Source organism: Cucurbita pepo, chromosome LG06 (assembly GCF_002806865.2).
Source record: "Cucurbita pepo subsp. pepo cultivar mu-cu-16 chromosome LG06, ASM280686v2, whole genome shotgun sequence".
Taxonomy (NCBI): domain Eukaryota; kingdom Viridiplantae; phylum Streptophyta; class Magnoliopsida; order Cucurbitales; family Cucurbitaceae; genus Cucurbita; species Cucurbita pepo.
In genome coordinates this window covers 2784080-2795280 of record NC_036643.1, presented here as the reverse complement: position 1 = coordinate 2795280, position 11201 = coordinate 2784080, and the positions used below count along the sequence as shown (strand labels likewise).

The 11201-nt window shown below is 37.5% G+C and overlaps 2 protein-coding genes across 2 annotated transcripts; both read right to left on the bottom strand.

The window, feature by feature from the left end:
• Positions 1-212: 212 nt before the first annotated feature.
• LOC111797589 (receptor protein-tyrosine kinase CEPR1-like) lies at positions 213-3469 on the bottom strand. Its single transcript, XM_023680638.1, has 2 exons — positions 796-3469; positions 213-719 (listed from the first exon to the last, which is right to left on the bottom strand). The coding sequence occupies exons 1-2, from the start codon at positions 3266-3268 to the stop codon at positions 331-333; spliced, it is 2862 nt and encodes a 953-aa protein (XP_023536406.1). The 5' UTR covers positions 3269-3469; the 3' UTR covers positions 213-330.
• Positions 3470-4428: 959 nt separating this feature from the next.
• LOC111797388 (receptor-like protein kinase HAIKU2) lies at positions 4429-7481 on the bottom strand. Its single transcript, XM_023680373.1, has 2 exons — positions 4931-7481; positions 4429-4840 (listed from the first exon to the last, which is right to left on the bottom strand). The coding sequence occupies exons 1-2, from the start codon at positions 7479-7481 to the stop codon at positions 4476-4478; spliced, it is 2916 nt and encodes a 971-aa protein (XP_023536141.1). The 3' UTR covers positions 4429-4475.
• Between the last annotated feature and the right edge of the window lie 3720 nt (positions 7482-11201).

Below are 11201 nucleotides of genomic sequence, written 5' to 3'. Positions count from 1 at the left end.
CTAACCGCTAAAGATAATTCAAAATATGCAACTATTATAATTTCACTCTCATCTAAACTTTATCGTTCATAAAACCCATTCTTTTAGTTATATGCTTACGAGTTAAGAAATTGATGATCGTGTTAAATAAACTTTAAAAAGATACATTTTAAGAAAAGGGTGATCTTTAAAAAAGAAATGCACGGACAAAAGATAGAGAATATCGACGAGAGTTGGCAAATCATATATCTATAAATATATAGACGTACATATACTTATGTATAAAGATGCTATACGATTGAGTTGAAGATTAGGGCAAAGAGAAGGATAGTGTTGATAGGTTTTCGGGAATCATAGGTCAAATGAGTTCTTGATCCTCGTGGTGGTGGTAGTGTGTTTAGGGCATTTGTTGTGAGAATCGAGTTTGCAAGGGTCGGTTTCAATCAACAAGTGTACCACATCCTTCATGGTGGGTCTAAGTGCAGGATTCTTGTATGTGCACCGAATAGCAATCTTTAGAACTTGAATCATCTCGTCTTTAAACGATAACGAAACTTTCTTGTCCAAAACTTCTACAGCTCCTTCCTTCGTGTCTACTTTATTCGAAACCCAATATATAATATTCTTGTTCTCTCCGAACTCCGCCTCCACCGGCTTCTTCCCCGTTATCAGCTCCATCAACACAATTCCAAAGCTATACACATCGCACTTCGTCGTGGCTTTCGATGAATATGCATATTCTGTTTCAGATTAAAATCATTAGTTAACACACAAGACGCTATACCATTTTGAAATGTTTAAAAGTTTAGGACATACCCGGGGCGAGATAGCCGTAAGTACCGGCGATGACGGTGGTGGTCGAGTCCTTACCAGCTCGAGCTTGCAAGACTTTAGCAATGCCAAAATCAGCAACTTTAGGCTGATAATGAACATCCAACAGTATATTAGTGGTTTTAATGTCTCTATGAATTATAGAAGGCGAGAGATCATGATGAAGGTAAGCCAAGCCCTGCGCTATGCCCAACGCAATCTGGTGCCGTGTCGGCCAGTCCAAATGAACCCAACCCTTGTGCAGGGCGTCCCATAAATTGCCGTTGGGCAGGTACTCATACACCAAAAGGCTGCAGTCCAAGCTCGAGAAATGACAGTATAATTTCACGATGTTCTTATGCCTTATACTCCCCAATGTCTCCACTTCTGTTTTCAGCTCTTTGTCCAAGAACAGCTGCTCCTGATCCGACCGTCGGTCTTTCCCCTTTCGTCTCCACGGCCTTTTAACGGCGACGATTTCGCCGCTGCTTAGCTCAATTTTGTACACTGTACCGGCGCCGCCATGGCCGACGATGTTCTTCTCCACCATTGATTCGATTATCTCTCTTGGGTCGAAGCTGATTCGGTGGAAGCTTTTGACATCGTATGAGAAAAACGATGAAGATTGTGTCTCGTCCTGTTCCATTTCTGTTTTTTCTCGGCTGAATCGTCGTCGGAGATACAGAGCAGCTCCGATGAAGATTATGAACGCTGATACTCCGATTGTCCAGATGGAATTCAGCCGTTTTTTGTTGAGATTTTGAGAACAAACTGGGAATTTTTGGTCGGATGAATCTAAATAAATCGAAACGCACAATCCTGGGTTGCCGGAAAAGCTCTCCACTAACCCATATTTGATCAAAGACAGAGGAATCGGACCGGAGAGTTGGTTGTTTGAGAAATTGATTGAGTTCGGCAACAATTCACAGAGGCTTTCCGGGATGTTACCGGACAGTCGATTGTCGGATAAATCAAGAACATTAAGAGATTTAATCTCGGAAAGCGAAGTGGGTATTGAAGAATTCAGGTGATTTCGTTGCAAAAGCAGCAAATTAAGCCTCTTGAGATTCCCAATTTCAGAAGGAATCGGACCAGACAAGAAGTTGTTGCTAAGATCAATCTTAACCAAATTGGTCGCTTTTGAGATTTCCGGCGGCAACTCGCCGGAAATCATGTTACTCTGCATGAACAATTCCGACAGATTCCTGGCTTCAGCAAAAGAATTCGGAATTTCACCGCTAAGATTATTGTTAGCAAAATCAATAATCGAAGCATGTGGAAGACCCAAAAGTCCCGCCGGCACCGGACCTTCTAGAAAATTCCAGCTGACTCGAAACCGTAAAAGTGACTGGCATTTACCATACGCCGGCGGGATTTGACCGGAAAATTTATTTTGCAACATGAGAAAATACATTAATTTACCTTCTCTACAGACATCTGTCGGTAAGGGACCGGAGAAATGATTTTCCGACAAGTCGAGAACCAACATGGGTGAAAATTGTCCCAAATTACTTGGAACTTCTCCGGTCATGTAGTTGTCGTAAAGGGATAACATAGTGAGCGTTGTTGAATTCGAAATTGAAATGGGAATCTCCCCTGTTAACGAGTTGTTGTAAAGCTGAAGAACTTCAAGCTTAGGAAGACGACAAATCGACTCAGGAAGCTTCCCAGTCAACATGTTGACCGACATGTCCAAGTCCACGAGTTCTGTTAAATTCCCGATCTCCTCTGGAATTTCCCCGATTAATGAATTGTAATAAAGCTCCAACTGTCTCAAATTCTTCAAATTCCCGATTTCTTTCGGAATTTCTCCGGCGAGGAAGTTGCCGCTTAATTCCAAGTCAACGAGCGCCGTCATATTCCCAATCGTCGCCGGAATTCTCCCCCCCAACATACAAGTCGTCAACACCATCGATTTCATCTTCGTCAACTCCGACAAATCCTCCGGCAACTGCCACATATTGAAATTATTATCCTCGTTGAAATTCAGCCTCTCGAGCTTCGTCAAACTAAAAACCGACAACGGAAAGTCGCCGGTGAAGTTGTTATACGACATGTCGAGAATCCTAAGGTTTCTCAACGGCGAGAAATCCGGTAACGTCCCAGTCATAGACAGAAAACTCATATCCAATTCCTCCAAAACAGAGCAATTCGTTATCCCACGTGGAAACGTCCCTCGTAAGCCACTCTGCCCAAGTCGCAACACTCTCAACTCCGGCAAATAAGTACACACATCCGCCGGAAACTTCCCAGAAACCTCCCTGCCGGAGAGATCAATCCCAACCACAAACCCCTTTTCATTACAGGTAACGCCGGTGAAATTACAGAACAAACTACCGCCGGAAACATCCCAATCGGACGGCGAAGAATTCCCGATCAAAAGGTCTTGCATCATAGATAGAAACAGAGATCGATCACCTCCAATGGGTTGAGAAATGAAAGAAAGAAGAAGAAAGAAAAGGTAGAAAAGGAGGGCCATTGTTGATGTTGGCGGCGGCGGTGGCGGTGGCGGTGGCGGTGTGGCAGAGGAGGAGGCGGAGGAAGAGAAGTATATAAATGGGGGGATGAGTGAGAGCAGGGAGCAATAATAAGAGAAGAATGAAGAGAAGGAATAATTTGAATCGCTTCAAGAATTTGTTCAATCAAAATCGATTCCATTATGTGAACCAATTTTACGCGTTCTGTTTCATCCATCTAATGCCACTTTATTCCTTTTTTAGTTTAATTTCTTCATCTCTAATTTTTATTTATGTAATTTCCGATGGGTAATTATTTAATTTCTCAAAAAATCAAAATTCCACGTGGACAGACATGGGTCCCACAAAGGAAAGAGGAGAATCTGTATTGGGGAGGAGTTGATGCCCACTTCTAAAAAGCCACTGGGGGAATCCGATTTCGTAGCTACCACTGAACTCTCTATTTTTATTTAATTTATTTAATTAAATGGAATATTTATTTTTATCATCCGTGGGCCTAAGGTGTTTAAAGATCGGCCCATTAATTCTAATGGGCCGACAAACTGAAAAGTGGGCTCGCTCACCCATTACGAGTTCTACATTGGGCTGGGCCGCTTTTTCTATAATTATCTCGCGGAGTCTTCACGTCGTTATAAATAATTGAAAGTCCCACATCGGCTGATTTAGAGAATGATCATGGATTTATAATTACAGGAATAATATTTTCATTGATACGAGGCCTTTTGGGAAGCCCAAAGCAAAATCACGAGAGCTTATACTCATTGCAGACAATATTTAACTATTATTCATGTGATTTGAGGTACATTAATTATTGAGTCGAGTGTTCGGTGCCAACCTAAATGGATTACTATTCGAGCTATCTTTAACCATCTTTTGGTCGAACAAAGTACACCGTACAACTTCTCATTCCATTTTTATGCTCTCTAGAACCATAGGCCCAACACTACCTCTTGACAAGCTACACGAGCATGACATGCACGAAACTTCAAAACAATGCGAGAACAACAATGATTTGTTATATGTCAATCCAACCATAATTCAACGGATAAATCTTACGGACCCCAAAATAATTAAACTTTAAAAAGTGCAACAAAGTCCCAACTTTTGGAGATCGAATGATTTAGACCATCGAACCAAACGTCTATTAATTTTCTTGTCTTTTTCATAAATTCCTTCAAAAAATTTCTATACAACATGGAAGATTTAGATTTAGATATCAATGTTGTCGATATCTTTGGCAATGAGTATCCCAAGCAGGCGACAGGGGTGGGCTTCTTCAAGCATTTGAACCACACTCCTCATGGTGGGTCTCATGGAAGGAACCCTGGCTGTGCACAATATTCCTATTCTTAATACCTTTATGGCTTCCTCTTTATATGCATCGCCAATTCTTGAATCCACCAACTTTAATACACTTTCTTTGCTCTTCAAATTGTTTGATACCCACTCTACGATCTCCTTGTTCTCTCCGAACTCCGCCTCGATCGCTCTTTTCCCGCTCACTAACTCCATCAATACCACTCCGAAGCTGTACACGTCGCTCTTCTCGTCCACTTTGTAACTGTATCCATACTCTGCATACAATTAGGGTTTACGTCAATTCACAATTCTCCAAGATGGGTTTTGAGTTGTTAATCAATTTTAAAGGTTAAGCTTGAGTTTACCTGGTGCGATGTAGCCGGGAGTGCCTGCAATGATATGGCTTGTCTCGTTGAACCCACTTGTGTTGAGGATTTTGGCAAGCCCGAAATCGGCTATTTTGGGTTTGAGACATTCATCCAAAAGTATGTTGCTGGTTTTGACATCTCGGTGAATCACTGGTTGGTCGCAACCGTGATGGAGATACTCTAATCCCTTTGCTGCTCCGACTGCGATTTCGTATCTTGTTTCCCAATCTAACTCTATTTTTGTCGATGTGTGAAGTCTGTCCCATAAGCTTCCATTAGGCATATATTCGTATACCAACATGCTTGAGACCTCACTCGTAATGCTGCAGTATAGCTTCACTACATTCACATGGCGGATCGAGCTTAGAGTCTTCACCTCCGAGTTGAATTCCAACGACTTTGCTCTCTGTTTCGGTAGAATTGGAGAGGAGCTTCGGTTATTGTTGTTGTTCATCCTCTCATATGGATCAGTGTTCCAAATGTGCTTCACAGCTAACTCTTTCCCGTTTCCGACCGTCACTTTGTAGACGTTGCCAGAACCTCCTTTTCCGATTAAATTCTCATCCTTAATGGAATCGAGTATCTCGTCCTCTGTGAATGTCATTACGTGGAATGATTTTAGGTCCCACGATTCCTTTTCAAGCGACCGATCTCGATATTTGTCGCTCTTTCTCAATTTTATGAAGCACCATAGTGTTACACCGAGAAGAATTAATCCGACGAGGATACCAATGACGAGTATTCGAACGTCCTTGGACGTGCCAGAACTCTTTGAACATCGCCGTAAAAAGCCATCGGTCTCGCTACAGAGGCCAGGATTTCCGGTGAAACTTTCGTTGTAAGCTCCGTTCGATAGCGATAGAGGAATTGAACCAGATAATTGATTGTTGGAAAGATCGAGAAGACTCAATTTCAAATGCGAAAATGTCGAAGGGATTTCACCTGATAAGTCATTATTGGAGAGATTCAAAGAGTTGAGAACCGGAAGAAAACCTAGAGACGAAGGAATTTGTCCAGAGAAGAAATTATCCGCCAAATTGACGATACTTAGGGAATTACACGAGCCAATCGTCTCCGGAATCGAACCAGAGAATTTATTCCCCTGCAATTCGAGGCTATCGAGATTCTTAAGGTCACCGATAGTCATCGGAAGCTCATCAGAGAACTGATTATTGCTCAAGTCAACCGAAGCAAGAGATTCCGCTTGTGAAATCTCCAATGGCAATCGGCCTGAGAATCGATTATTTCCGACGTAAAATTCAGAGAGACACACAGCCTTTCCAATATCAGAAGTAATCGAACCAACCAACTGATTTGACGCGAGATCAATTATATTCACATTCGGCAATCCCCAAATTCCCGACGGAACAACCCCGGTGAGCGAGTTCTGACTGACTCTAAATCGGTTCAAAGTGGAGCAATTAGCATAACTCGCCGGAATCTCGCCGGAGAAATTGTTCTGAAGAATCAAAAGCTTCTGCATCGTCCCCTGCTTACACATATCCGGAGGAATCGATCCCGTCAAGAAATTCTCCGACACATCAATGAAATCAAACGCCGCCCAAGAACCAATGGATTGCGGCAGAGGCCCCGTAAGCCTATTCCGATAAAGGGACAGATTAACCAGCGACTTAAACTCCCCAAACTCCACCGGAACATGGCCGGAAAATTGATTATCAAACATTTGCAGAGAAACCAAATTCGTCAAAAACCTCAACTCCGACAGATCCCCATGGATATAATTCAACGAAGCATCGAAATTCTTAAGGCCGGTAAGGTTTCTTAATCCCACCGGAAGTGTCCCCGTTAATTGATTATTATAGAACACCAACTGCCAGAGCTTCTGCAGGCGACCAATCTCCGGCGGAATATCCCCTGTTATAAAATTGTCGGAAAATTCAAAACTAAGAAGCTCCGTGAGATTACCAATAGATCTTGGAATTTCCCCTGTTAAGCTACAATTCGACAAATACAGCAAATTAAGCCTCTTCAAATTGGTGACCTCCACCGGAAAAGTAGCGTTTTCAAAAGGGTTATCTCCGACGCTCAGCTCAATTAAACCGCTCAAATTCCCGACGGATTTCCATGGAAACTTACCGGAAAACCCACTTGAATTCAAATACAGATACTCCAATTCCGGCAAGGAATGTATGTCCGGGAAAGAGCCGGAGAAGCCATTGCTGCTGAGATCCAAATGCTTCAGTTTTACACAATTGTTTAAACTCTCTGTCACTTCACCGTGCAGGGAATTGGCGCGAAGAATCAGCTTCTCCAACGCCGGTAACTGGCAAACGGAATCAAAAGGAAGAACGCCGGTTAAACCCCATTTGGAGAGGTTAATTTCGTTGACGAACCCGTGTGAATTGCAGGCGATTCCGGTGAAATTGCATTTGGGGTTTTGGAGTCCCCAATTTTGGAAGACGGCGGCGTGTGTGTTGTGGAGAGAGGAGATGAGTTTGGTTAGGATTTGACGTTCGTCGTCGGATTTGATTCCGGTGAGAAAGGCGATGAGGAGAGAGAGAAGAGAGAGAAAATGTAGAGACGACATGTCGTGAAAATGAAGACCGACCGACCGACGACCGACGGTCTAAGTAGAGCGCGTGGGAAAAGGGTATGAATATTCCTATTATTTAATTATGGGTTTAATGGTTTTTATCGAAAGAGATGAATTTGATTCGAAGAACTGAAAGGAAAACGATCAAAAAGGTTAAATCTTTAGTTTCAACCCACAGTCTCTGTAATTCTGAGGCTGGTCGTTGGTCAACGTAGCCACTTGGTCAAATTTGAAACATGCCACGTCATCAAAATTCAGGTAAAAATATCATTTTAATAAATTTGTTGTTGTTTTATATATATATATATATATATATTTTAACCTTTGAAATATTATTTTTACCATGACAAGTTACAATTTAACGTAGTTATTGCCATTCAAAAAATTAAAAAGTATTCATGAAATTTTAAAAGTAACATTTGAAAAATTTATATATATCTATGAGCTATACATAAACGGTTTCTATTTATATATTAATGATAACAATCTTTTATTTTAATCTTTTAATTAAGGGTAAGAGTGTTTCATATGAATGCTAATTTTAAAAATTTATGGATAATTTGTAATCAAAGTACTAATAATAAATGTTTTTTTTAATCAAAGGGTATTATTGAAAAGTCATATTTTTTATTATTAAAATTTTGAAAAAATTATTTTTTTAAAAATGAAACACAAGATTTATGGATTATTTTTATTATTTTAACCTATAGTTTATGCATAAATAGAAAAAATCTAAAATATATTGTATACTAAAATAATATATATCTTGATATGATATATCAATAATAATAATAATAATAAAAAGAACAAAAATAATGCGTGAATGAAGTTTGAAGTTGAGAAAGTGAGTACATCCGTGAAAAGCTAGTTAATACGAACCAAAACGGGAAGCCGCCATGGTTGACTTCTGAATCTAATGACGTGGCGCACCTCCCTTCGCCACGTGTATCGTACCAATAATAATAAAAATAATAGACACGTAATAATCCAAAGTGAAAAATATGAACGTGTTTATGTTCTTAACTAGTTGAACACTTGACTCAACACAATAACAAAAATTGAGGGATTTCACCTCGATTGGAGAGAGAAACGAGTACCAATGAGGGCTCCAAACGGGTGAATTGTAAGGTCCCATATCGGTTGAAGAGGGAAACGAAGCACTCTTCCTTATAAATATGTGAAAACTTCTGTCCAACAGACGAGTTTTAATTTTTTTTTTAAGAAAAGTCAAATAGAACAATATCGACTAGTTTCGCAACGTTTTTGTTTTATTTTAAAATATAATTAAACTCTTATCACATATTCAGCACAATATATTCGACATAATATAAAATAAAATTTAGGTCTTACCCACCATGCACCCACACTTCAATAATTGAAAATTGTCCTCACACAAATATTACAAAAAATAGCCCAATTATGAATTTAATGTTCTTTTTGTAATTCCTTACTTCCCCCATGTCCTATACAAATATAATTATTTCTAAAATTCGTTTTAAAACGAGTCAATTAGAGAGAGGTGTAAGAATGTTTCATTTCCCGCATTAACCGACATGAGATCTCACAATCCACCAGTAGGGCACTAGAATAGTGTCTAATATATCCACCATCAGGGTGCTAGAACATTGTCCAGTGTCAACGGATGTGGGATCTCACAATCCACCATCAGGGCATTAGAGCACTGTCCAATGTCAATCAATATGATATCTCACAATCCACCATTATGTGCACGCTACTAACAAATATTGTCATATTTGAGCTTTTATTTTCGAGCTTTCCCTAAAGGTTTAAAACGCATCCACTAGAAAGAAGTCTCCACACCCTTATAATGAATGTCTCGTACCCTCCTCCAACCAACGTAGAATCTTATATATTAGTTTTTTTTTTTTTTCATATACCAGCTCATCCTGGTTTCCTCGCGAAATAATAATAATTTATTTATTATATAATGATAATAATAATGGAGTCAAATGTGTAGATATAATATAATTGGAAAAATAAATAAATAAAAACAATATCTTTAATTGTGCGACCATTGTGGGGTGGCTTTAATGGCATCCATTTGTAATTAAGATTATTTTTTAATATAAAAATGATTTTAATTAATTAAGAACACACAATATATATTAATGACATAATTTTTTAAATATAATTTAAGAATAAAATCATAGATTTAAAGTAAATAAAGCAATATCTACTTTAATCGTCTGTATTTAAAAATATATATTATTCCAGTGGGTAATTAGTGACGTAAATAATAAAAAAAATGGTGTATATTAAATGAAAAATAAATTATTATTTTATGTGGCGCACCGATTTGGCAATACTGGAGTCCCTTTGAAACTAAGCACACAGCTTTTTCAAAAATAATTATTCAATGGGGAAAGGTTCATTTTAAGGCACAATTAATCCCACAATTAATAATCTAAATATATTCCAAATTAATTTTACGAAATTCAAATTATAATACTTTTTAAAAAGAAAATGATATAAGATTTATTAAATTAATAACAATATACACGTCATTTGATAAATTTGTTTTTGATATTTTATTTTTAAAATAAGATTAATTATTCCATATTTAATTTCTTCCAACTCTTATCCATTCGTTACTTTTTTTTAAAGTAACAATCAATTTTCCGAATTAAATATTAAAAAATAAATTGAATAGTGTGGAGGAAGAGGACACGTGCTCCTTCACTATTGGTTCCCCTTCGCCCACAAATTTAATTTTTTTAGTATTTATTTTGGATTTTTATTCAAAATAATAAACTAAATATTAAGGACTTCTACAATATCTAAAAAAAGACTTTAATAACTAATTTATTAAATATTGACTTCAAGTATGCTATTATTTTACCCGATAATTTATTTATTTTTTAAATAAGAAGATGAGATAGATGTCCCATTCCAATAATAAATTAAAAAATATATAATAATTATAAAATTTATAACGTTTGGGCTCAAGCCCATGTAGATATTGGGTGGATCGCATGAATCTCAGATTTGGGCCGACAATAGTTTTGGAATAATTATTTGAATTTTAAAAATATCTAATAACCTAATTTTTAAATTCGAATAAAATTTTATGTTTAATTTTGTATTAAATAGGTTCGTGAAATTATACTTTGACTTATTAGATATAAAATTAAAAAATTCAAAAGTATATTTAACATGAAATTGAAAATTTAGAGACTGAGCATGTAATTTAATCTCTCAATTTTATTCGATTAATGTTGTTTTCTAATCACGGGAGCCACTGGGCATCCTTTTCGTAGCTCATAAATTTAGTAAATAGGTCGTTTGTTATAGTAACTCACCAAACCATCATTCCTTTTATAAATGCTCAATTATTACACAAAACATTATTTTATTTAATTAACTTTATTTATTCTGACACGTGTCATACATTGATTGGTTGAGTTTAACCAAGAAAGATGACAAATATTTAGGTAGCTATTGGAGCTATTAAGTCTAATCGCATTTGAAATTTTTAATTATTATAAGATAATTAGTGAACTTCGGGGCTATAAAGTAATTCATCAATAGTCAATCACAATTGAATAATAATTTGAGTTGCTTGTAAATAATTAATAAGATTCCTACGTCATAATATAATAATATAATAATATCACCCGTGCAATAATCAATAATTGATTAATTAATTAATTGATGAATTCATTTTAATCGCATTAAGAAGTTTTTAATTATAAT